This window comes from Eptatretus burgeri, chromosome 18 (assembly GCF_056783735.1).
Source record: "Eptatretus burgeri isolate ZD-2024b chromosome 18, Ebu_testis_v1, whole genome shotgun sequence".
Classification (NCBI taxonomy): Eukaryota; Metazoa; Chordata; class Myxini; order Myxiniformes; family Myxinidae; genus Eptatretus; species Eptatretus burgeri.
The window spans coordinates 8112001-8139985 of NC_140978.1; the positions used below are offsets into that span (position 1 = coordinate 8112001).

The 27985-nt window shown below is 47.3% G+C and overlaps 2 protein-coding genes across 3 annotated transcripts in view; both read right to left on the minus strand.

Annotated features, from left to right (window-relative positions):
- Nucleotides 1-27985, minus strand: part of SCFD2 (sec1 family domain containing 2) — a 178698-nt gene that overhangs the window by 14081 nt on the left and 136632 nt on the right. The window lies entirely within an intron of this gene.
- Nucleotides 15089-27828, minus strand: LOC147008539 (uncharacterized). Its single transcript, XM_085863500.1, has 2 exons — nucleotides 25136-27828; nucleotides 15089-15931 (listed from the first exon to the last, which is right to left on the minus strand). Exons 1-2 carry the CDS (start codon nucleotides 25859-25861, stop codon nucleotides 15377-15379), a joined length of 1281 nt encoding a protein of 426 aa, XP_085719626.1. The 5' UTR covers nucleotides 25862-27828; the 3' UTR covers nucleotides 15089-15376.

The following is a 27985-nucleotide window of genomic DNA, read 5'->3' on the forward strand; positions in this document are numbered from 1 at the left end:
CATATGCCACCCCTGCCACTCCCAATACCCCTTCTTCTGGGTTTGGCTGCAGGGAAATGTCTGCACGGGGGTGTCGTCCTGGGCCACTGGTTCCTTTACAAATATATTTACACCCACCTGAGCCAGCTCATCTTGGCCCGCCATGGTGCATCTGAGAATAAATTTCACTCGCTCTCAATTTGGAGGGAACGGGTGTGGGGGGGGGGGTGCTCCGTGCACCCCTGATCCATATCTCGTTAATTTCGTGGAGGCGGAGGGATTCGAACCCTGCCCCTAAACACCAATTTTATTATGGATTTGAACCCCGCTAATTTTGTATGGGGGTGGAGGGGTTCGTAACCCACTCCTGACAACCAATTTGTTGTGGGCCGGGGTTCGGTGGCGGTAAACGACCACTAGGTGGAGCAGTGGAGTAGTCTCCCACCGAACACCCGGAATGTAGGTCGTGACTCAGATAAGTCCGAAAGGTCAGGGGTCCCTTTGCCTTTGTAGACCGTGGTCGCCAATATTTTGACGTCATGGGATAGGGTTAATTGCCTAATTTCAATATACCTAAGTACCCACGTCGTCCAACTACTGGGGAAAACCACACCCTCGATGGACCTCTGGCGGAATGGACCGTTTGCAGAGCCCAATCCGGGTGAAAACCGAGTGGAGATTATCAAGATCCGTCGGTCCAAATTAACAATTTACAGCACCAATGGCCTCACTAATTCTCAATACGCACCGTGCTGGATCAATGGGAGAAAGCACAGAAAACGAGCTGGTACATTTAACAGGGGTTTATTACAATAATCGGGAGGGTGACAGAGCAGAGTTATCCGAATATGAAAATGTAATGTACAATGAACACAGGACACTTAATTCTACTTCCAGACAGGGCCCATGGACAAACACACACACACCCAAAAGAAAATGTACCCCCGTGGGTCTTTATTCGGTCGAGCCGGGCCGGGGTACCTTCCCGCCTCGTGCGGTCACACCGACTCCAAACCACTATGGTGGGACTCGAACCCACGAACGAGACCAAGCCACCACGACCGCAGACGAAGCCAATCGCCACCAAGACTGCAGACGAAGCCAATCGCCACCAAGACTGCAGACGAAGCCAATCGCCACCAAGACTGCAGACGAAGCCAATCGCCACCAAGACTGCAGACGAAGCCAATCGCCACCAAGACTGCAGATGAAGCCAATCGCCACCAACTCTCAACTCTCTTGAGGTGGGTGCGGTTTCTTTCCTCACCACTCGCCTCCTGATTGGACAGTTCCATCGCGCGATTCTCTGGCCGTTCCTCATTGGATAGGCCCACGGTAGGTGGGGTAACTCCCACCTTTCTGTGGCAGAGTCAGATCTGAGGCGATGGAGGCTCCACCCACGCCTTCAGCCAAAAACATGTGGGCAATGGTGACCGGGTCAAGTCAGGGACGGTGCCGTTGTTGTTTAAAAACCTAACTAAAAAAATAACAGCGCACACAGGAAATTCCCTTTAGACAGACGGAGGGATTCTAACTGAACACATACTTATCGAAATAACTCAGCTACGGGGACTGCTGTCCGTTTGTGTGCAAAAGGCTTCCATATTCGGAACAGTCGTTCATGTAAAAGTATACTGTTGGGACTCATTAGGTATGTTTACACACAGGTGTTTGTGAAGTGAATTTGAAGTTTTCATTGCTGAGGTCTGTACCTCAATCAGTACTTCTCAACTATGGAAGAGTTGATCGATCCAGGACTGGATGGTAATCGGACAGTCTATGTGAACACAGTGACAAGCTTTTCCTTTGGCATATCTGTCCGAGGAGTTGATTCGATTCGGTGGCTGCTTGCAGCAATAATCGTACAATTGTCGACTTGTTTTCTCGCATGCATTTGTGTTGTAACATAAGTGTCTTGCCACAGCAGATGATTCACCAAATTTATCTACATGGAGGTTATGTCACTGGGTTTGCCATTTCCTCGTGAGCTACCGACACCACCTTGGGACACCAACTACTTTGCTCCCTGCCACCCAGCTCTCATTAAATGTTTTGATGCGAATGACAACTTGACTTTTGGAGACTTGTTCCTGCATTCACCAATTCTGCTGAGCTTTTAAAAGGCAAAGAAAAGCCTGTGCCAAATTCAGGTGAGCTGCATTTGCTGCAGTGAAGCCACTTTGAGTGCTGCCAATTTTTTAACATCTGTTACAATGTTCAAGGCTCGGGGAGGAGCTGCAACATAAATTTCGTGCATACAAATGTATAACACAACACCACAGTTGACTTCAGAGAAATTGCTGCTGAGTTTGGGGGTAGTGATGTAACTTCCTGAGGAACTGGGAAGTTGTATTACTGATGACATCTTTGTGACGTTGCTTTCTCTCCATTGTGGGGCAATTGAGGGATTTCCTCTTCTCCCTGGATGCTAACCCATAGAATGTCTCTACTCCATCTTTTAAACGCTGAGCATCAAGCGAGGAAGCAGCAGCAGCACGTACCACTTTGTCTGGTACTTGACGACCCGTGAACCCGTTTGGTTCCCGTGACAGCGGTTGATGAAAAAAAAAAAAAAAAGATAGCTCCAGCGAACTATACCGCTGAGGTTGTTTGAATTGATCAAATTATCTCAGAGTACTTGACTGAATCGGGAATTGATTTTTAAATAATTTTTTTGTTTGCCCGATTTTTTTTTCGGGCAAACCTTTTTCGCCCATGATACGAATGAACTTTAGTTGTGCCCTCAGACATACCAAGTGAGATAGGCAGACAAGACAACAGAGTGGCATGTAAACCTGATGCAGAGTTGGTATGGAGAGTCAAAGCCAGGTCCGGCTGTCACTGTGTCCAACTGATGTGGGAAGAGACTGCCACATGTTGCAGCTCGGCGTGTGGGGAAAGAGGGTGTGCAATACCGGCAAAGGATGCTCTCAAGGTTGGTGCAGGCATGGCATCACTGGTCAAGTCCTCTTGGCTCAAGTGATTCCTCAAGTCCTCTCTGCTTCTACATCTGCCTTTTGCCTCCATCCATCATGCCCTTCCCCTCACTCAACATTGGACTAATATGCTTGTTTGATGGTTGAAGGACCGTTGTCACCTTGGCAGTTCCTCCCCTTCTGATCTTGAGCTGTCTGAGGCATTGTTTTCCCACCAAAAAGCGTTTTTAAGACACACAAATGAAAGATTCCAGAGGGCAAAACATCAACAAATGGGGTCACATGGGTTGATAATTTTTGAACCAACATTAGAGTAGCTATATGTCTATTACATAAGCGATGCATGTCTCAAATCACCATTAATTACTTTATTATTGTGCTCGACATTCACTTTAAGGAAAGAACTACATTATATTAAAGGTCCCCATGACTCAAAAGTTTCTGGTTATTTATATATTTACTTGACCTTCTTAGTGAAGAAATCACCCATGTTTCTTTTTTTAAAACCAACAATGGGATAATTAGACCAATATTTCGAACATTTGTAGTGCTTTTCACAACTTGCTATGCTCCGCCCCTCAAAAAAGTTGAGTTCAACAAACCGCAGGTCACGTGACCTTGACGTCATCTCCAGAACGCGACTCGCTCAGAGTGGATTGAATAGAGGTCGCGCGCCGTATAAAGTACGTACAAATGCATTGTGCACATGTGTTTGCTATCTCACTGATCATCTTCATTCCTGTGATTGTTTCGCAGAAAAGAAATTCTGCTTCTGAGCCGTGTATGCACAACAATCACGAGGCAATTATTTATCCCTTTACTACCTTGTCATAGTCGTGTACAAATCCAATACATGTATGCACAATAAAGGGCTATACCATGTCCACAAAATATAAAATGTGACTGTTGAACCTTTCCATTAAAAAGAAACTTACAGGGACATACAATTAAATACTAAAGATTAATAATGCATCATTTCAAGGCGCAAGGAGGTAATTTTAAAATCAAACAATGTGAAAAACCTGCACCCACATTTTGCAGCTTATTGAATTGTTCATTGAAATCAGCCTGCTGGGATTGGTCTGATTCCACATACATGCAAGCCAGGTATGGCTGCACTCAACATACATGGGTTTATTCTAAAGTGAAGGTACTGCTTCCATTGGCTTGCTATTCATTAACATTTAGCCAAAATGCTGTAAAAAATGAACAGAGAAAAATATGTTGGCACAACTATGAAAGACAAATTTATCTGTCCTATTACACGGCCTCATAGCCTCGTAGTGGGGCAACTTAGCATAATAGACGTCGCAACAAATTGTTATGCTTTATTTAGCTCAGTTGCCCCACTAGTGGGGCAACTTAGCATAACAATTGTGCATTTTGTGAGGAAAGCACCAAATTTGGCACACTAGTAGCCTAACATATTGTTGCAAATTCGCGCCCGCCGGCATGCGATCGGCCACGTAACTCCAATCGCAACCTCGTCGCCCACCGGACGGACAATTCAGTCGTGACCCTCCTGGAATGACCGCCAGGAACCAGTCACGGGTGGGGGTTTAACCTCACCCCAGCCCAGTCCGCATTCCACCCGCGCGAAATAGGGTGAATCGCCGAATGTCGATATACCTAAGTACCCGCGCGGGTAACCTACCGAGGGGCTGCACCGCGCCACAGGTCGGCCTGGGACACGAACCACTTTAGCGGTCCGTTCCATACTACAGTGATAACAGAGCGGTGTTGTCGCTGACCTCGACGGATCCAATTCTCTTTACCGGGCGTTCAAAACCCACTACTCATTCCACGATGCAAGATGGCACTTTCACAGGGGAAAGGACGCAACGAACGGGATACGTTTCACACAAGGACATTTATTATAAAGCACAACGCAAGCAAGGGCAGTCATGCAATATACAAGCAAGTAAAAAGCATTACCACCGACTATAATTATTATGTACAAGCACTTAAACAGGCTTACTTAGGACACGGCGCCACAGCATGCATACAAAAATAACAGGAAAAGACCTCCCTTCAGCGGCCGTCGAGTCCCTCTCCCACGACCGTCAGCGTGGTCGCGCCTGGTTCCGGCCTCCCACGCGGCTGGCGAACCCTCTCCGGCACCCCTCGTCCGGACGCGCAGGTCCACCAGACAGCCGGCACTGCTGCGCCTCCCGTCCGCGTCTCCACCAACAGGCCGCTCGCCAGACCACGAGTGCAGGAACGAGCGAGGGGAAGAAGAATTGGACCACCGGGGAGACGGGCGAGCATGAACCGAGAAGAGAAGAGCACGAGCCTCGCGCGCGTCCTCCCTTTATAGCGCGGGGCTCCGCCCTTTGCCCCACCCCTCTTCTGACTCCACCTCCCTTCGAGAAGGTTCCCAAAAAGGGGCGTTCCTCACTCCCGTCCACGTCACGTCGTTCATTCACCAATTGGGAGCGAGCTGCCCCACCCCTTTCCTTCACACAAGCGTGGGGGAGTCAGGCGGAAGAATCAAGCGAGGGAAAATTAGGCGGGAAAAACCCCACAGGCTCCGCGAGAGCTTTTGTTCTGTCAATCCTGCCTGCGTTCTCGGACGGTTCCCGACGTGGAAACCGTCGTAGCGTGGACCGTGTCGGATGGCGTTCGGAAGCGGACGTAGTGGCGAAGATGGTGGTGGATGTTTGTGTGGAGGTTTGTTGCGTGCTTGGCGTTGTGGCGTACTTGGTGGCGGTTGTTGTTTGCGTGGTTCAAAATAACAATAGATAAAGAAAAACGGCTATCTCAAAGGGTCGCAGCCCGGTGAACACGAAGTACACGAAGGGAATTACCGGGTCGCAGCCTGGTAATTCCCTCAAAACAACGGTGGGGAAACCTATCTGCACATAAACTTACCGGATAACTGATCTGAGGAACCTTTATGATGTATTGCGAATTTCCACAGCCGTAACAATATTATGAACAGATTTGCATATTGGGCCATCTCAAATTCAGCCACTGATGGCTGTGGCAGCCATTTTCCACTGCCATCAAAAATTTGAGATGGCCCAATATCCAAATCTGTTCATAATACGATAGGCTACTGGTGTGCCAAATTTGGTGCTTTCCTCACAAAATGCACAATTGTTATGCTATATTTAGCTAAGTTGCCCCACTATCGGGACTCTTACGCATTGACTTATACATTGTGTGCATGCTAATACAAGTTACTTGTCAACTCTAGACTAGTCCGATAAATCTGACGTGCTGCAGCTTTCTTTTATTATTCTCTTTTCTTCATTGTTTTCTACTGGCGCTACATGACGACAGTAGGAATAAAATAAAATGCAGCAGAACGTCAGATTTATCGGATTACTCTACACAATTGTGTAGCAAGGTGTGTTCTGCACACAAGTTTTCATCGTATCCGGACAGCGAGATTCCTTCGTTTTATGCGCAGAGAGTTACGGCCGATGACATGGGCTGGCCTTACTTGCGATTCATTCGCCGCGGTTCAACATGTCGGCTGCACTGCGCTGGTCACATCACCTCACTAAAATATTTCTGATATCAAGCATTATGCAAGTCAAATTTACATTATTGAATTACGAATAGGATTTAGTCTAACCAGTTGTTATTGCCAAGTCTTCCTTCGATGTCCTCCCGATCATCATGAACGCCGGGAATTTCATCGCCAGTTTCCTCTGCTTGTCATGCTTCGGGCTCGAACTGGTAAGGCCGTATTCCATTTCCAGCTGCCTGAACTTCACCTCCCGCAACTACGTTATCTGACAATTCTCCATCTGATTCACACAAAAATCCTTCATTTCTCTCACACTCACTGTCGCTACCAGACAAATCAAAGTCCATGTCATCCATTATTCAAAACCAAATGTTTGATTTTTTGTTAAAGCAGAAATGGACGTAGCGTTTGAGTCGACCAATCAAATGTGGAAACACACAGGAAGCCAATACAATCACTTCGACCACCAACCTGAGTAATTTGCGTACAGCCTTTGTTCTGGAGATGACGTCATGTGGGTTACGCGTCGTTCAGTATATTTCGGCAGAATTTTTAGGGGCGTTCCCAAAGAGGTTTGTTCTTTAGGTCATCTCTACCGAGATGACCTAATAAAGCCGGACCAAATGTCCGTCCGTCTGTACGTCAATTTTTCTTTCTGATCTTGATGAAACTTAGTATATGGATAGAGGTTGATGAGTGTTGCACAACGATATAACTTTTGTCCGGGTTCAAGGTCAGGGTTCAAGGTCGCGAGGTCACGTAAGTTATAAAAATCGCCATTTTCAAAACCTGTCCAGTCTGCCATTCTACAAGATATTCGGCAACTGTTTTTTGATTATGATAGTAAAAAATATTATCTTGTATCTTACCAGACAGATTTTTGAATTTCCGTCCCGTTTGGCCGCCACGTAACCTGGAAGATGGTCAAAAACACCTCCCGGTACAAAGAAAACGTTTTACTTCCGATCTTGATTAAATTTGGTATGTGGGCAGAGGTCGATGAGTGATACTCAACAACATATTTTCCCAGATTCGAGGTCAGGGTCAAGGTCACGAGGTCACGAAAGTTGTGAAAGTCACCATTTTCAAAACCTATCGAGTCTGCCATTTTAGGAGATATCTGGCAACGGTTCATCAATTATGATAGTAAAAAACATTATAGAGATGACCCTCACCCCCACACGGGGTTAATTTTTTAAATATTACATTTTACAGAACGAGTATTGTGAAAAAAAACAGTCAGATCAGAAATCACGATGAAAAACTCCGATAGGATATATATATATATATATATATATATATATGCAATTTCAGTACTTTTGAGTGTCATGGGACCTTTAAGCATCCCCAACGCATTCGGAGTCATTTTCATAACACTACCCTCACCTTCCTCCTTCGGACTCTTCCGAGTCTGCTCTCAGCAGGGGGAGCAATGTTGGGCTTGACCATACAAAACAACCCCCCATCCTTGTCTGAAAACACAACAAAATTCCAAAACTGTTCACCCTAATCTAATGTGTCGCTCTTTTTCTCTGCATTCATCCACTAATATACTAATTTAGCATGAGCGACATAACTTAGCATTAGATCTGGATGTAAAGTTCAAAAAAATGTGGTGGGGTGAGGGTGGATGTTCCAGTTGGGCCTCTTCTTTTTGCTCCAGAAGTGTATGAAGATTGACACCCTTCCCCCAATGCTTTCTATCAGGGCCCTGGGTCCTGGCACAACACGTGTCTGAGGTGACTGCAGGGCTCTCCAGAACCTGATGCGCCCATGGCCCACATGGCATTTCCCCAACTGGAGTTCTTGGTGGTCCATGTGTCCTCATTAAAATTGCACAAAGGGCCCATGGGGCCTCTCTACAAATGGTGAATGTTGGTGAAGATCCCAATCCGGACCGATAATTTTTCAAGCGATTCTTCACCATTAAGATACGTCCAAAAACGATGTACAAGCACAATATCTCTAAAGGTTATGGATGGATTCCGATGAAACTTGGTGGACAGGTTGGGAGTGCCACGAGGAAGAATTGATTCAATTTAGGTGAAGATTTGGATCCGATAATTTTTCAAGTGATTCTTCACCATTGAGAGATGGGGCCAAGAACTATGTTCTTGATGTCTCATAAAGTTGTGGACGAGTCATGACAAAACCAGGTGGACGAGTTGGCTAGGTGACAAGAAGCCGATTATATTTTGGTTAAATTCCGGATTCAGACCCGACCTATCGGTGGGATAGAAAATGCAAACTGTTCAGCCTTGTGGAAGTATGCACTCAACTGAGCGCCATTCCATTTCACCAAGTATCGCTCAATGAGTGATTTTTTTTATAATTTCTCACTCATATTGGTGCTTCCAGCAAACTACGTTCCCCTAACTAGCTCATCCTCTCCGTTATCCCTTAAACTCTGTGTCCGTAAAACTACATGCCCAATGTCTGTCCTTGTCCCCATTCTTCCAACGAATTCCCCTCCCTCCAACTAATGCTCCTGGGCCCCCAAGGAGGGCCACTTCTAATGCTCCTACAGGGCCAAGTTAGTGTAACACTACCCCCTTCTAACTTTTCCATTGCTTACTAATGCTCCTTTGCCCGGTAAGGGCCACTTCCAGTGCCCTTACAGGCATAATTATTTTTACATTACCCCCCCCCCCCTTAACTACTCCAACACTCACTAAATTATTTTAACACTATCCACCTCTAATCTATTCTTGTGCTCATGCTCCTTTGTCCGGTTTGAGGGGAGGTTGTTCACCCACACCCACATTGGGGTTCTGCACTCCCCACTGTAATTAACAAGACCTCTCCACGGAGGTGCTCGGCAGCACATCTGTCACCTACCAATCAATTTAAACATTTTCACTGCTGTTCGGGTACCAGCCTTGGTTCTTTTCACTGTTTATCCTTCTGCTGTGTGTTCCAAGAAGAATCGATGCTTATTGTGGTGGTGGTGGTGGTGGTGGTTCCATTCATGCAAAGTGTAACGTGTAATTTGAAGTGGTGGAAATAAAAACAATCTAACCCCTTCTGTCCATCAATTATGTTTTATTCTAACCATTATTCGTGTGGGTTTTACATGGTTATTTTAGTCAGGACCTATTTACAAGGAGAAAGACAAAATGTCATAGCCTCCATAGTTACAGTAATTTTGCTGTATTGAGTTAAATGACTCGCCCACATTTATTTCCAACTAAAATGGTCGCCAGTCTACCAGTCGGCCATATTTGATCAGATCGCAAAATAAAGAGGTGCACGTGTATGCCATCATGTACTGTGGCTGTGCCAAGTTTGAATGTGCCATATGTAAGCCTTCATTCATCATGTGTGTGCCAAGTTTGAACAAAATCAGTAAATGCATGTCCGAGAAATGGTGGAGGACGTGTTCAACATTGGGTTTTACAACTAAAATGGCTGCCAGTCGGCCATCTTTGATCAAATCACGAAACAAAATGATGTATAAATGTATGTACACTGTACAGTTGTACACCATGCCAAGTTTGAACAAAATCAGTCCATACATGTCTGAGATTTGGATGCGGACGGACGCACATACGAGACCCAATCCAAAAGCCCCCTATTGATCCAAGTCCAACGGAAGGCTAATAATGACTTGATGACGAATGAAGGCTTTTCTATAGGAGAGGGGAGTCGAATGACGAAGGAGATGAAAAGACGAGCAGGTGATGTTAAATTACGAGAAGTGGAAGGGTGAAGCGTTACTTGGGGAAGCATGAAATGCGGAGATGAATGGCAGGGAACGAGATACTGGATGATTACTGCATACATAGATGAAGAAGGAAAGGTCCGAGCTAAACCCACACAACATATATATATATATATATATATATATATATATATATATATATATATATATATATATATATATATATATATATATATATATATATATATATAGTTGCGGATTCGCGCCCGCCGGCGTGCGAACGGCCACGTAACTCGAATCGCGGCACGTCGCCCACCGGACGGACAATCCCGTCGTGACCCTCTCGGACTAACGCCGGGAACTAGTCACGGGTGGGCCTTTCGGCCTCACCACGATCGTGCCAAACGGCCCCCGCGTGGGATAGGGTTGCTCGCCAAATTCGACCTACCTAAGTACCCACACGGAGGGTAGACCGGGCGATCGCACCTCGCCGCAGGTCGACTTCGGACACAGGCCACTTTAAGCGACCCGTTCCGTACTATCGGGATAACCGAGCGGTGTTATCGTCAACCTGGACGGTTCGATTAATTATCGGGCGTTTTAGCCCACGACCAACCCTTTACGTGAAGTAAGATGGAGATTCAATAAAGGAAAAGACGAAGCGAAACGGGAAAACAGTTCAACATAAAGCACATTTATTTCGCGATGAACGGAAAGCACACATATACAATTCGACCAAAAGCAAATGTAAAAGAAGAAGAAGAAACACACAATAATGCACAAAAAGCAAATGTAAAAGCAAAAGACAATGCAGAGCTAACCGACTACCGAGCACACGGCAACACATACAGTTTTACTTCACAGACGGCGCCGCCAACACATATACTCAAAGCAAAAGAAAAAGGGACCACCCTCCACTATGAGGGGGCAGACGGCCTGGGGCCGAGACCACGTCGAGCCTATCCGTCTGGTGATGAGCCGCAAAATGGCGCTAGCGCCCCGACTCCGCGGGCCTCGCTGGGACTGCCTGGTATGGGGTGGGAACGGGGCCCCCTTCTCGCACTATCTCAGCGCGGGGGGAAACAGGAGGGGGTTGTTGATGCTCGGGGGAAGGAGGATATCTCCCTGTCTCGGGTCCCGCGACGAGCGTCTCCACCACGACCTCGGTCGCGTTGCCGGCCTCTCCCCTCCGCAGCTCCCCGACTCTGACACGAGCACCCCCTCGACCGCCTTCGCCGCCGCCACCTCTCCAACTCTCCACAGCTCCGTCCAACTGCCTTCTCCGACTCCTCTCTTGACTGGCTCTTCCCAATTCCACCGACTCCGAACTGCCCTTGACTGACTACTACTGCTTCTTCTTCCCAACTCCACCGACTCCCAACTCAACTTGACTTTTAGGCGAGTGAACGCGGCCCTTTTATAGCCCCCGGGGCCTCGCTCCTTCGCCTTCGACCCTTTACCTTCGACCCTTCACCTCTGGCTGGCTCCCCATTGGACCGAGGAAAAGTGGGCGTGAATGCTTTTTGATCCATGAATTTGCATATAGCGATATTACTCCAACGCACCTGGAGGCGGGGCCAAATCGCCCCACACTCGCCGATAGGACGGAACAGAAGTGGGCGTGAGTCGTTTTTGATCTGTTTTCTTCGGAAAGGCTGTGATGTTTCTGCACACGCTGCTCGGTGCGCGCCCTGCACGAGTCCAGTATCGGTGCCCACAAGCGGCGCGGAAATGGCGGTGATGCGATGGTTGCGAGAGCGAGATGTGACGGTAAAGGTCGTGGCTGTTGGCGTTGTTGTTGTTGTTGTTGTTGTTGTTGTTGTTGTTGTTGTGAAGCGGCGTTGTGGCTGGTGGTTGTTGTGTGATGGCTGTTGAGACGTGGTTGGTGGTGGTAGTAATGGCGGCTGGTCCAAAATAAAGATAGTAAAAGAAAAACGGCTATCTAGAAGGGTCGCAGCCCGAATTAATGACATTTATTCCCTCGAAACAACGGGTTTGGGCCTAACTACACATATACTTACAGAGATATCTCACCTAAGGGACCTGAATGGTGGTTTGCGAATTTCGTCAACCACAACACTACCCCCTCCCCTTTTTACAGACTCGTCCCGAGTCGTCAAATTTTCGTGTGCCATCATGTGTAGTTTTCCCCTAGTACATTTTACCCACGGATCCCTGAGTGCGACATTCATGGTATTCGTGTCCCCAAAATAAATAACCTGAGGGCTGAGTAACTAACTAAACAAACTCACTCACACGGACGACTTAAATAAAATTGCCGGCGCTAAGACAGACATGCCGGGGGCGCACTCATATTTACAGTACATCTTAACCTTAACTTACAAATTTTACACTAAACCATGGCCCAGGATCAATGAACTCTGCAAAAAGAAAGCAGTTAGCAGGGAGCCAGGCTGCTCGCATGCAGTCTTTGACTCAAACAATGCAGGTGACAGGGAACGTGGCCGGCTGCTCACACGCAGTCCTAGGCCTTCCCTTTTGAACTGAACGCAGTGAACCACAACAGTGCATGGGCTGCACAAACGCATTCTCCGTGCCAGCTCAAGTGGCACACGCAATGAACACAACGAATGGATGGATGAATGGATGGACGCAAACACGGTGCACGGGCCGCCACTGCAGGCCCGTGTTGTAGCTGCCAACAGGGCAGTTCTTGCAGCTTGCAAACTGTTGCTTTTACGATGATCCCGGCGCGCATGGAAATGAACAGGGGGGGGGGGGCAAAGCAAAATTGAACGGGGCTGGTGAACGTGGGCAGTGGGCATGGCATGGCATGGCAAAGGCAGCAGGCAAACACAGCCTGCAGAACCAGGCCATTGCAGGCAAACACAATCGGCAGACGAACTGGCCGGCACAGGCCTTGCAAAAAAGCAGCTGCAGACGATCCGGCCGGCGCAGGCCTTGCAGCACAGCAGCTGCAGCCGATCCAGCCGGCACAGGCCTTGCAGCAAAACAACAGCTGCCGATGAAGCTGGCCAGCCTTCGCCGTTCAGTGGAGGTTGGTGGAGGGAGTGCGGTGGTGCTGGCCACTCAGAAGGCGGGCTCGGACCTACCCTACGGTCTCCCTCCCAACCTATCGCCTTTGCCTGTCACTGTCTATACCCACTCCCTTAATTTGTCAAACCCCAATTTAGCCCCAACTTATTTTTTTATTTTTACTTCCCCACTATAAATCGTCCCCTAACCCCCTGTACTGTCCTTGTTCGGCTAACCTATCCTGTCACCTAGCCTACTCCCAACCCCTACGTTCCCTTCCCGGAGGGGAATAAGGGAGAGCTAACGTCCTGTGTCGAGGCCCAATTCAAGCCTCAGAATGGCCTCCCCAGAGTTCAGCGATCTATAACACAAAGTGGGTCCAGCGGCCCACAACGAGAGCGAGGGGATGGATGGTGCGGAGGGGTACACTTCCTAATCTACCCTATCCATTTAACTGTTAACCTACCCCGGGGCTTTCAACAAGTGCCTCTTGCTTAAACTATTGGTTCTAACAACCCAGATTCCCGTCGCCTGTGTTGGTGTCCTCACAATTTCGGGCATCGCCCCCCAATTTTCTCTCCGTGCCCTCACACGGTCTCATGGCTGGGACACGTGGCTCCCTTTGGCAGGCACGACCCTCTGCCGATTCTCCGACGATGGCACCCCCGGCACTACACTGCCTCCGAGCCTACCAGCTCCCTAAACACCGGGGAGTGCCCCCCATGGCACCTCCCCTGAAACGCACACGTGGCAGGCTGGCTTCCCAGGCCCCTTTCCGAGGGTCACCCGTGCCAACACTGCCCACGCGGCTAATGGCGCCCCGGGCCCCCGCACCAAGCAGGCGCACCCGTGCCCACTACGCTATCCCGGCCCCCCATGGGCCCTTGGCCTACCACGGTCGACTAGCCTGGTGCCCGGGGTACCCACTCAGCGATACTCACCTTTCGCCACCACGCTCCCAGCCTGTCAACAGGGCTCCTGCACCCCTCCAAACGGGTTTCGAGCCTACATTCACACCAACAACAAAACGACCTCCATTTTTCAATTTAACTAACCCCCTAACTCACTCTACCTGACCCCGGGGTCCCTTGGGCGGGAGTCACTCCTCCCCCCAATCACTCATCTCACCATGCAGTCCCCATTCGCTCCATACACACAGACCCGCTGGCCTCACTCACTCACCAAGTACTCACCTCACAACTCACCAACTCTTCAACACACTCACCGCTGAACTCTGCCATCCTTCTAACTACCTCCCCTAACTAACTCGTGCTCCCACGTCATCCCTTACACTAGTAGCACGTTCCTTTTAACACTACGTAGCTAAACTACGTCCCCTCTACACATTCACAAGTCTGTCACTGTCTCCAAATCTCTAAAATAACTTTCCCAACCTAAATCTCGCTACAATCCCTCTAACTAATCCATTCCACGGACTCCATGAGGACTTACCCCTGCCCTATGAAGTCGGTCTAGCAAAGCTAACCCTTCCCCCTAACTAGTTTCCATCCTGTGCCCTGTCAAGGGGGTCTTCCACCCCTTGCCCAGGAATCCTGTGCACCCGAAAGTGAGGCTTGCTTTTTTTTTTTTTTCTTTACATGCGCAGCACCAGCGCGGCAACTCACAGCTCGCGCACTTTGCACCTGCCCGTGACGTCATGCAGCTGCACGTGTACCTCGTCCCTCCTTGGACGGTACCATCCGGCAGGGATACCCCTCCTGCCGGATTCCAACCCCACGTGCAGCCATGACGTCACCGTGCGCATAAAAAAAACACAAGCCCCACGTCTCGAGGGGTTCCCCACGCGAACACATGTGCTTTGCCCGTTGGAGCTTAACACACACGATCGCGTGGAGAACCCGTCAGGTCCAAATACGAAATCCTGCCTAAACTTTGTCCGTCCGCGGGATCGGCAAATCCACCGCTGTCGTTTCCGGACCGGGACTTCACTCTCGCAAGCGAGCACGTGGGGACCTCGTGCGTTGCACAGCATGGACCTCGTGCTCACTGCTGGGTGAACCCGGCACGGTCCCCGAAACAACGACAGCCGCTACTCGGCTTTCTTTCCTTACATGTCGCCGTCGTAGTCTCCATTCAACACACGCACTCCCGCGTGTTACGATGCTCACAGTCCATTCCATTAAACTCACACCGGGAGACGCGGCTGCATGTTCACACATGCCGACCGACATCTCCCTCTCACACACACGGTCTCCCTTGCACTCGGCCGTTCACTCACGCATGCCATCTCCCTCGCACACGTGGCTCCACTCACTCGCGGCCTTCCACTCACTCGTGCCATTTCCCTCACACAAACCATACCACTCACACACGCGGGGCACTCGCCCGCGGTGCCTCACTCATACTGGCCGTTTCACTCACACACACGGCCTCTTCCACTTGCGGTGCCCCTTTTACACACGGCGTGCTGGGAAGCACGTACTCCGGCACAATCGCCACCACACCACTCACACACGGGGTCGCTTCCACACACGGGGACGCACTCACACCTTGCACCACACACACAGGGACAACCACACTGGGGATTCGTGTCCCCACAAGGGTCTCCGGGGCCTCTATACCCCCCAAGCTCTCCGTGCACCTGTCCACAGCACTCCTCCCCTCGACCTCGCAAAGCACGACCGAACTCACCTGGTCATGACTCGCCTCAAGGGGGCATACTCCCTCCCCTCGTTCCTGGAGGAGGCCATCCCGCTGCTCGCACCGGGTCCCTACACGCTCCGCGAGCTCAACCTCATCGTCCTCCACTACCTCTGTGTGTGTGTGTGCGTCTCTAACCCCGTCATTATCATGCAGTCTCTCCTCTATCGTTCCCATCTCCGGTGTCTCTGCCAACTCAGTCACCTCTTCACCCTTTACCTCTGTTGGGGAAATTATTACTCTCTAGACAAGAAACCTTTGCCTCAGTCTGAGTAGGTCAAAGTGTTTGTGTTTTTCCTCTACTGTTCTACTATTTAGTTGTTAAGGCCTACCACCTACTTATAATCTTGTCTTTCTTTGACACTTTGGACATTGCTTGGGTTTCTGAAAGTACAAGGTGACCGGGCTGATAAGCTGTGCATTCTGTTTTTGCGATCAAAGGCCTCTCTACTTATAAAATGGAATGGATATATGGGGAGGGGGAGAATGATCAGGGAGAGAGCAAATAAATGGTACAGAAGAAAGAACTCCTTGTGGACATTGATTATTACTGGACTTCTGTGGTTTATTTTATCCCGATACATGCAACACTGAGTCGGCTAGACGTTGAATCCTCGAGGAGGTCAAGATCCCTCAACAATCAAGAATCCTTTCGATCACGACGCGGTTCGAGGATAGAAATCCACGTAAGTTGGCGCCGAGACTCGGATTCGAACCAACGTTGGTGCGGTGCTCGTGACCGGAGGTGCTTAATCTGCCGGAGGAACGACAAGTGCTTGAGCGAAGGTAAGGGAGAGCGCTCTCAGCAGGTAACGCATTTCGAACAAAGAAAAGTTCATTGTCAGATAATTTTATTGAGAGAAAGAAGAGGATCCGGCGGAAGGAGTCCGTTTTAAAGTAAACGATAAGTACTGTAGTTGTTTTAGAAAAGTGCTGGAGAAGAAGAGGAGTCAGATGACAAGAAGAGGCTCGTTGAGGAGCCAGATGCGTAATTAAATGGGCATGATGAAGCGACATGCCACATGTTTGCATTGATACGGACCGGCTGTGAGAGAGATGGCCGAGGACATGGCTGAGATGCCGAGATAGGGTTAAAATAGATAAACATTGTAAGTTACCTGTTTGTAAGAGTTTTAAGAGTTACTTTTTGTTCATTGAACTCACTGGAAGTTTGTTGGCAGTGAGGTTGTTATATTATATTGTGTGGAGGTTTTACGGATTTGTAAATGCAATGATTTGCACAAAACGTTTTGTGGAGTGCAGGAGATGATTAACCAGCTGGGAGCATGATTGGTGATTTGCATTGAGATGCGATGTGTTACTGAGAGTAAAAAATGAAACTTGTGCGAGTCCAATATTCACTGCAATGAAACGTGTTCTGTTGGGATTTTGACGATATTTTAACTCGTGCTGAGTTGAGCTGTGGGTCTGTTTGAAATGGCATGTTATACATTCTTGGCGTTGTATTTCCACGCGAAGGTCGCAAACTACACTGTGAGACCCCCTCCACTCGATCTGTGGGGGTGGCATATCTTTACACTGATTCTTTGTTCGAGCCTTTGCTTTAAGTGTGAAATTCGATTCATATGCAGATTCAAGAGGATGAGATAGAAATGTGATTGGTATTTGTCACGTGATCACACGCGAGTCTATGAGATGCAATGCTGTCTAGTGTATGTGTTGAAGCCATGACAGAGTAATGCAAACTGTGGGTTTTGCCTGTCAGAGTTTTTTTTCCTTTTTCTTCCCACTGGATGTGGAGAGAACTTCCTGTTCCTCGTTCCTTGGTGTTTGTGGCGCACCCTCTCGACTGAATCTGTTTAAAGTGAAGTCCATTTAGGAAAAAGTGTTGAAGTTTTATTTTACAACCATCGGGATTTTGAATAAATTGTGAAATAACAATTGTGAATGTGGATATACTGTATGTGATTTAAATGTAGAAACGTGATTTGGAATGATTTTAATGATTTGATGATGTTTAGCACGTGGGGCAATTCACAGATAATAGATGATTCCCTCGGATGGACGTTGAAATATTGTTTTATTCGTCTGCAAATGTTGAGGTTACCTGAACTTGTGCTGGGAATGCAATGGCAAACAACCTAGTGTAACCATTTGATCGATTCAGTCAAGGTAAATTCATGATTTAATTGGATAGATGCTGAAGATTAAATTTTTCATTTATGGATTTTAAAAGGAAATATTTTGTTTTGACCAAAAAATTGTTTAAGAGAGTTTGGATGTTTATTAGTCTGAAGTTTAAGATGCTTTCCCAAGACTGGGATAAAGATTGTGGAGGGTGAAGCTGCATGTGTAGACAGAGTGTTTGAGCTGCAATATAAATGATATTCGCCTGATAACAGATTTGACAAGTGATTTGACAATTTTTGAACAACTGTTTAAAATGATTTATTTGTTTTGATAAAAGAAAATGGATTCGTAATTGAGAAGGTCGGAGGAAGTGATAGATGGTTTGTGTATGTGAATTGGAAAAATGGCAGCATGTTTGCTGTTTTGGTGAGAGAAGTGGAGAGATGGAGAAATGTCAGAGATTTAAAATGTCGATGGAAATAGCAAATGAGATGGATGTTTTGAGTATACGTACAACTGGGATTTCTGTATATTTTAGCATGTTGTTTTGGGAAATAACAAGGAAAGGGATTAAAATATTGATATGACATATAATGCAAGTTAAATGCTTCCATAACAATCTTTGTTAGTCTTGTAGAACTACATGTGTCCATGACGTTTATTGATTGGTGTTTAATTGATGCTTTGTTTGTTTCGGAGTGTTGAAAGCAGTCTTTGAAGCAATGTACGATTTCATCTAAATGAACTTTGGAATGAAATTCCACACAAAGATTGGACGATGGGAGAACCCAGATTTGGGTGATTGAGCATTCAACACATTATTATGCCTCCCCTTCCTGAGGAGATAAGATGGAGCAATGTGGGAAAAGAAAGAAAAAAACCCACTGAGGAGAAGGTTGAGCAAAGTCTTAACGTCGGCGTTGTGTGGTGCCTGCGTGGAGGAATGTTCTCAGCCACACTCTCGATTGCCGCTCTGCAAATACATCGTGAACTTGCTGTGGTTGCTTCAATGTACGACAGGCCTGGAATTCCACACTGCGCTCCCTCAACCCAGTGTCTGGCCCAAACTTGTACTTGCCCACATCTACCTTCTCCTCAGCTCAAGGAGTGCTTCGATTGTGTTTCCCGTTGGGTGCCACTCTATCCACACCCTGACCTGTTTATCTTCTGACTTCGGGTAGCATGTTTTCAATGTGTGACACATGCTGATGAACAGGCCATAAATTAAATGGAAACTCACTCATTTTCTGATATGAGCACTCGCTGCCATTGTTGATTGAACTTGAATAATGGAAATCTTTTCTCCTTCAGGAATGGGACATGGTAATCATGTGTAAGGAAAAAATTATTCAAATTTTCCTTAAAAAAAAACGGGGGAGTGTGGGGGAAAAATTTATATTAATGTATTTTAAATTGTAACAAATGGAGTTTCAGAAATGTAACTTCTATGCTGCAAATTGAATTGGCTGTCATTTCTGGCCAAAAGACTTTTGCCCTAAATGATAAGAAATGTGTTGTTCTGGAGCAGAGTGACCGAGCTGATAAATGAACCTTTGCTTAGAAAATGTACGAAGTGGCTTTTTGTCTAAAGGACACGTCTACAGTCTGGGTGAATATTCCCCCAACCTCTCTCTCATGGAAGTATAAATATTTTGAAAGGCACATTGTTCTGAGTACGAGCATGTGAGGAAGTATAGTTTCTCAGTGGCTCGTACTCCTTGGAACTGACCAAGTACCAAGTTAGAATAAAACTCTCTGATGTAATGTAGAAGTGAATTGAATCGGGTTGGTCTAACTGTTAACTAAAGTAAGAATAAATGAAATAGAACCAAATAATATTGCAATCAAATGGGGATTCTTAAGTTCATTGTACAAGGGTGAGAAGTGTATGGTGTATAATTAGGAAATAAATTGTTTCACAAGGAAGGACTTGTGTGGACATCAGTTTTATCGGTGCTGATAGGGTTTTTGTAGGGTTTTATAATCAAATCGGACAAACGTTAAACTCTGTCTGAAGTCAAATAGGATTCCACAATCGACCAGTTAGAATCCTTCAGGAGGACAACGATCACAACAAGGTGGGTTTAAAAAATCCACATCAGTTGGTCTCAATTAAGTGTACCCCTGATGGTGTATATTTAGAAATACCTCACGAATCACACATAACTATGATGAATTTATTACAGGAAAATACAGAAAATCTTGTATATCAATGGACTGTGATTAATTGTGAAGCATTTAACCATTTGCAGGAATATTTATCACATTTGGAGAGAATGACTTGAGAGAGAGCAAATAAATGGTATAGAAGAAAGAACTCCTTGTGGACATTGATTATTACTGGACTTCTGTGGTTTATTTTATCCCGATACATGCAACACTGAGTCGGCTAGATGTTGAATCCTCGAGGAGGTCAAGATCCCTCAACAATCAAGAATCCTTTCGATCACGACGCGGTTCGAGGGTAGAAATCCACGTCAGTTGATCCACACTTCTGTGGTAGAATCCACACTTGTGGATCTTTCCACTTGTGGATCACTTGTGGATCAAAATCTTGTGGATCCACACTGATTCAATATGTTGACGACCTGCTGATCTGTTCAGCGTCAAAAGACGCATGCGAACGAGATACATTGACATTGTTGAGGGCCTTAGCCAGGAAAGGACACAAAGCATCGAGAGCTAAATTGCAATTTTGCCAAGAAGAAGTTAAATATTTGGGACATATTCTGAAGGGAGACACAAGACGCATCTCCCCTGAACGTATAGCGGCAATATTAAACCTGCCCAAGCCAACTACTGCTAAACAGATGAGGTCTTTCCTCGGAATGACCGGCTATTGCAGACAGTGGATACCAGATTATGCGGCCTTAGTGCTCCCCCTGGTGGACATTGGTTCGGCAAACGCGCCCAGCCCACTTGCATGGACACAAAATGCAGACAAGGCTTTTGTAACGTTAAAACAGGCTCTTTCTTCGGCTCCCGCTCTGGGTTTACCAAACTATGAAAAACCTTTCCATTTGTATGCATGTGAGAGACAGGGATTCGCACAATCTGTGCTGACACAGAAGCACGGGAATAAATTACGGCCTGTTGCATATTATAGTACTATATTGGATCCGGTAGCGCAAGGATTCCCCCCTTGTCTCAAGGCAGTAGCAGCCGCTTCGCTCGCGGTGCAGGCGACCGAAGCGCTCGTCGCGGGAAACACTGATTCTCCTGGTACCGCATGCAGTGACAGCTGTATTGTTAAAAACGAAAACACAACATTTGTCGGCTTCAAGAGCAACAACATACGAACTCTCACTCACAGCACCCACGAACATTACGATTAGGAGATGCGCACGCTGAATCCTGCTAGTTTGTTGCCAGGAGTACAAGATGGTGATCCTCACAATTGTGAAGAGATAATCGCCCACACGTGTCAACCCCGTCCTGACTTGAAAGACACACCAATCCAAAATTCTGAATTGGTTCTATATGTCGACGGCTCATCATCGCGTGCACCTGATGGATGTTTATTAACAGGCTACGCCGTTTGCTCTGATCACGAAGTAATCGAAGCGGGAGATTGGCTGAGAGCTGTTCCGCGCAGCAGGCAGAACTGTTCGCCCTCACTCGTGCATGCCATTTAGCCAAAGGCCAAATAGTGACAATCTACACTGACTCCGGCTATGCCTTTGGTGCTGTACACGAATTCGGAGCACTCTGGCGCGAAAGAGGTTTTATAACGTCATCAGGTACACAAGTAAGGAATGGAACATGGATTGCGAATCTACTGGAAGCAATACTTCTGCCTCACCAAATTGCAGTGGTAAAATGTGACGCCCACACTGGGAGATCTGATGACGTCTCACGGGGAAATGCCAGGGCAGATGCAGCTGCAAAATCTGCTGCCCACACCAGAGCTCTTTTAACATCACAATGTGTATTGAGACAAGAGGCAACACCGACCATTGACGATATAAACACTTTGCAGACAGCTGTTAGTGCTAAAGAACGAGATTTGTGGATACTGGCTGGATGTGAATTCGATAATGAATCTAAATTATGGAGATCATCTGATGGTCGTGTGGTGGCACCAAGAGCTCTATTACCTTGGCTCGCCCGATTGGCACATGGGGCCGGGCATACTAGCAAAGGCGGCATGAGTGCTTTAATTGGGAGACAGTGGTTCGCCCCGGGGTTTAGTCCAATTGCAGAACAGTATTGTAAGACATGTCATATTTGCCAAAAACATAACCCAGCAAGGGGGGTGGAGATGGCCCCAGGGGGTCATCCAATTCCATTCGGACCTTTTGTTCATATCCAGATGGATTTTGTCCAGTTACCAAAATGCTGCGGTTTTGAATTTGCGTTAGTCATCGTCGATTTGTTCACCAAATGGGTTGAGGCTTACCCTTGTCGGAAAGCAGATGCCATTACTGTGGTTAAACTGTTGATGAAGGATTTCATCTGTAGGTTTGGAATACCTTGTAGGATCTCCAGTGACCAAGGTACTCATTTCACAGCCGAAGTGGTGAAAGAATGTATCGCGTATTGCAAATAAAACAACATTTCGACTGCCCGCATCGTCCGCAATCTGCGGGGGCAGTAGAGAGGCAAAATGGATTCTGAAGAATAAACTGGCCAAGATTTGTGAACAAACTGGATTAAAATGGCCAGATGCTCTGCCAATTGCTCTCATGACTATGAGATCTACCGCAAATCGAAACACTGGCTTATCTCCACATGAGATTCTGATGGGAAGACCAATGAGATTACCGAACTCACCTCCTTTGACTATAAAAGACATGAACGTGCAGCAAATGGACGACACGTTGCTCACGTTCTGTGTCTCTCTGAATCATGCTGTAAGAACTTTTATGCACAGGTGAAACAAGCTCTGCCAGAACCAGCCACATCTGATCATCACAACTTCAAACCCGGAGACTTTGTTTATGTGAAAATTTACAAACGGAAGAACTCTCTTCAGGCACGTTGGTGTGGGCCATTTCAAATACTGCTAACTACCCATACAGCTGTGAAGTGTAAAGGAAGAGCAACATGGATCCATGCCACACACTGCAAACTGGCACACGGCAGAAAAGAACCCGAGGAGAACATTGCTTCCTGATAACTTTAATGATTCTCTCCATTGCAGGATTATTTGTACTACTAAATGCAAGTGGTGCAATGTGTACTTGGTCTGTTAAACCGATAAGTACTGTCTGTGATCAACATTATTTGCATGTTCTTTGGAGATGGGCCTGTCAGACTACCCACCAAACTAAGCCTAGGGCATTCAGAGACCGAAGAAGCTTAACGAGCAAAGTGGGTTCACCACATGGAATAACCACTTTTCTGGCCTTTCCTCGTGAACACGCGAAAGCTTTTAATAAAACCAATTGCTGGGTTTGTACTAAGATACCTCATTCAGCAGTTACTGGGATACCGCTTCTGGCTATACCATTCAATCTGAGTGAATGGTGTGGGTACTGGGCAAAGGAAAGAAACTGGGATAAACAAGATAATAACCTTGACGACCACATCGTTACCAATGGAAATGGAAATTGCCTCCGACAACGAAATTTCAGTAACTGGTTTTGGCCAAATTTTAATTTAAGTAAAATGCCTCCACATTTATGGTTGAACGGGCAACAGAAAAACCCGAACTATGCTTGGTACAAGAGGCATGGGGAGAAAGAAGATTAGGGAATTCTGAATGCAGTCATTATGTTTATGAAAATCACACGATGGGACCACAAGTCGCTTTAAATAATACCTATTTCGTGTGTGGAAATCGAGCATACCCATGGCTTCCAGTTAATTGGAGTGGATCTTGTTTCTTGTCATTCATTTTGCCACATATGCGCCTGTTATCTAAGTCACCTTTTGAGCATTTGAAACGCGGTAAACGGGGTTTCACGTCAACTGAACTGTTCTTCATGATTTTAATCCCTCACTACGGTGTTGGACAAACGTCTGTGGGACTGGCAGAGTTAATGCTTCGCTTGAATTATTGGCAAATAAAACTGCTCTAGGCATGGTTGATATCAACTCGGAGGTCGTCGCCCTACGTGCAGTTTCAATGCAAAACCGAGTTGCGCTCGACCTCATTCTCGCAGCTCAAGGAGGAACGTGTGCTGTAATTAACTCTGAGTGTTGTACTTATATCCCTGATAACTCGGAGAAAATCACGAACATAGCTGACAAGATTAAGCAAGAAGGAGCCAAGTATCACAATTATTTTACGAAAGATGGGCTTTATTCCTGGTTTGAAGGGATTTTTGGAGGCTGGGGAACTACCCTATTGCATTGGATTTCCGTTGGGTTATTGTGGATCATCATTGTAGTGGTGCTTGTTAGATGTGCAACAATTACAATGCCGGCATTGATTGTTTCTTGTCTAAAGAGGAATACTGCTAAAAAGGTGATGGTGGCCCAAGCACCACCCTCATACCCTGGTTTTGACACTGAGTCCTACGACTCTTTTGAGATAGAACCTGAACTTGGAAATCCATAAGTAGCGCAAATGAATGTGTTCAATATTCACGGGAATTGTCAATCCACTCTTGCTCATCTGCTTTGTTCCCGAAATAGGTTGTCGAAAATCAGCTGTGCAGCCCAACGGGTAGCCTTATCTTCTATCGGCCTAGGGGCCTACCGGAACCTCAACCAGGTCCGAAGCTGTACAACCACATGAAGCCACCTGGCTTGCGGGACAGGAAAGGCTAAGGGACTGAGCTCTACGATGGGGAAAGGGGGGATGTGACTACCCAAGAAAATGGGCACACTCAAACGCAAGAGAGAATGCATTTCCAAGTGAAGAGAAAATATATATCGTTAAACTTAACTAGTGTTGCCTTATTAGGCAACAAGGAAGTGTTGGGAAATTATTACTCTCTAGACAAGAAACCTTTGCCTCAGTCTGAGTAGGTCAAAGTGTTTGTGTTTTCCTTTACTGTTCTACTATTTAGTTGTTAAGGCCTACCACCTACTTATAATCTTGTCTTTCTTTGACACTTTGGACATTGCTTGGGTTTCTGAAAGTACAAGGTGACCGGGCTGATAAGCTGTGCATTCTGTTTTTGCGATCAAAGGCCTCTCTACTTATAAAATGGAATGGATATATGGGGAGGGGGAGAATGATCAGGGAGAGAGCAAATAAATGGTACAGAAGAAAGAACTCCTTGTGGACATTGATTATTACTGGACTTCTGTGGTTTATTTTATCCCGATACATGCAACACTGAGTCGGCTAGACGTTGAATCCTCGAGGAGGTCAAGATCCCTCAACAATCAAGAATCCTTTCGATCACGACGCGGTTCGAGGATAGAAATCCACGTCACCTCCCTTGTCTCAACTATTATTTCCGTCTCTTCCCTTGTTATCTCCCTCATGCACGTCTCCGTCACCCCAATTAGTTTGTCCCTCTCGGTTACCGTCACGACCCTCGCCCAACACGTCCCCCGAATTATTTTTTCACCCGCCTCCACCGCGGGCCCGACAGCCGTTGCACCCCCTCCCAGCTCGTTCGCTCCCACACGTGGAGTCGCCATTTTTAGCTCCCTGGTCACTGCCTTCATGCCCGCCTGCAGGCTTCGGCCCATGTTCTGCGTCTCACCCCGCAGCTTTTTCGTTTCTTCCTTCATGTTTGTTTCCATTTTGTTCATTTGCTGTGTATTCGCATCCATTTTCGTTTTCACTTCGTTCATTTGCTGTGTATTCGCATCCATTTTTTCGTTCATTTGTTGTGTATTCGCATCCATTTTTTGTGTATTCGCATCCATCCTCGCTGTCATTGCCGCCAGCATGGCGCATAGCTGGGCCATGTCAGGTGCGCTTGGGTGAGCCGTTTCGGCAAGGATCGGGGGGTTTTGGTGGAGAGGGGGGGTGGAGGTGTCATACACCGCGGCCGCCGCCGCACCTATTTCGGGCTCTGGGTTCAGTTGGGGGAGTTCGTGTTCCTGCACAACCAACATTTCCTGCTTGGGGTTTTCATTCTGGACCATGGATTCTACACATTCTACATCCATTTCTAATACCCCCGGCTCCCGCTCGCCTTGAGACGCCATCTTATTTCTCGTAAAGGGTTAATTTGAATCGCTCGTAATTTGGAGGGAATCGGGGGTCGCTCCTCTCACCCCTGGACCGATTCCCGTGAATTTAGTTGGAGACAGGAGAGCCCGTTTTCCCGTTCTCCGATACTAGTGCCGCGAGGAGGGGATGAGTTTATATCGCACGACCTGACACCAGTGTTGCGGATTCACGCCCGCCGGCGTGCGAACGGCCACGTAACTCGAATCGCGGCACGTCGCCCACCCGACGGACAATCCCGTCGTGACCCTCTCGGACTAACGCCGGGAACTAGTCACGGGTGGGCCTTTCGGCCTCACCACGATCGTGCCAATCGGCCCCCGCGTGGGATAGGGTTGCTCGCCAAATTCGACCTACCTAAGTACCCACACGGAGGGTAGACCGGGCGATCGCACCTCGCCGCAGGTCGACTTCGGACACGAGCCACTTTAAGCGACCCGTTCCGTACTATCGGGATAACCGAGCGGTGTTATAGTCAACCTGGACGGTTCGATTAATTATCGGGCGTTTTAGCCCACGACCAACCCTTTACGTGAAGTAAGATGGAGATTCAATAAAGGAAAAGACGAAGCGAAACGGGAAAACAGTTCAACATAAAGCACATTTATTTTGCGATGAACGGAAAGCACACATATACAATTACACCAAAAGCAAATGTAAAAGAAGAAGAAGAAACACACAATAATGCACAAAAAGCAAATGTAAAAGCAAAAGACAATGCAGAGCTAACCGACTACCGAGCACACGGCAACACTTATACAGTTTTACTTCACAGACGGCGCCGACAACACATATACTCAAAGCAAAAGAAAAAGGGACCACCCTCCACTATGAGGGGGCAGACGGCCTGGGGCCGAGACCACGGCGAGCCTACCTGTCTGGTGATGAGCCGCAAAATGGTGCTGGCGCCCCGACTCCGCGGGCCTCGCTGGGACTGCCTGGTATGGGGTGGGAACGGGGCCCCCTTCTCGCACTATCTCAGCGCGGGGGGAAACAGGAGGGGGTTGTTGATGCTCGGGGGAAGGAGGATATCTCCCCGTCTCGGGTCCCGCGACGAGCGTCTCCACCACGACCTTGGTCGCGTTGCCGGCCTCTCCCCTCCGCAGCGCCCCGACTCTGACACGAGCACCCCCTCGACCACCTTCACCGCCGCCACCTCTCCAACTCTCCACAGCTCCGTCCAACTGCCTTCTCCGACTCCTCTCTTGACTGGCTCTTCCCAACTCCACCGACTCCAAACTGCCCTTGACTGACTACTACTGCTTCTTCTTCCCAACTCCACCGACTCCCAACTCAACTTGACTTTTCGGCGAGCGAACGCGGCCCTTTTATAGCCCCCGGGGCCTCGCTCCTTCGCCTTTGACCCTTTACCTTCGACCCTTCACCTCTGGCTGGCTCCCCATTGGACCGAGGAAAAGTGGGCGTGAATGCTTTTTGATCCATGAATTTGCATATAGCGATATTACTCCAACGCACCTGGAGGCGGGGCCAAATCGCCCCACGCTCGCCGATAGGACGGAACAGAAGTGGGCGTGAGTCGTTTTTGATCCGTTTTCTTCGGAAAGGCTGTGATGTTTCTGCACACGCTGCTCGGTGCGCGCCCTGCACGAGTCCAGTATCGGTGCCCACAAGCGGCGCGGAAATGGCGGTGATGCGATGGTTGCGAGAGCGAGATGTGACGGTAAAGGTCGTGGCTGTTGGCGTTGTTGTTGTTGTGAAGCGGCGTTGCGGCTGGTGGTTGTTGTGTGATGGCTGTTGAGACGTGGTTGGTGGTGGTAGTAATGGCGGCTGGTCCAAAATAAAGATAGTAAAAGAAAAACAGCTATCTAGAAGGGTCGCAGCCCGAATGAATGACATTTATTCCCTCGAAACAACGGGTTTGGGCCTAACTACACATATACTTACAGAGATATCTCACCTAAGGGACCTGAATGGTGGTTTGCGAATTTCGTCAACCACAACAATATATATATATATATATATATATATATATATATATATATATATATATATATATATATATATATATATATATATATATATATATATATATATATATATATATATATATATATATATATCCCTCAAACCTTTAAACACAG

What these genes read in the sequence shown, in the direction of transcription:
- LOC147008539 (XM_085863500.1), bottom strand. Translation starts at nt 25,861, where the DNA reads ATGGCGTCTCAAGGCGAGCGGGAGCCGGGGGTATTAGAAATGGATGTA. An exon ending in TAATAGTTGAGACAAGGGAG is followed by an intron (nt 15,932 to 25,135) that starts GTGACGTGGATT and finishes TCCCCAACAGAG; the next exon opens with GTAAAGGGTGAAGAGGTGAC.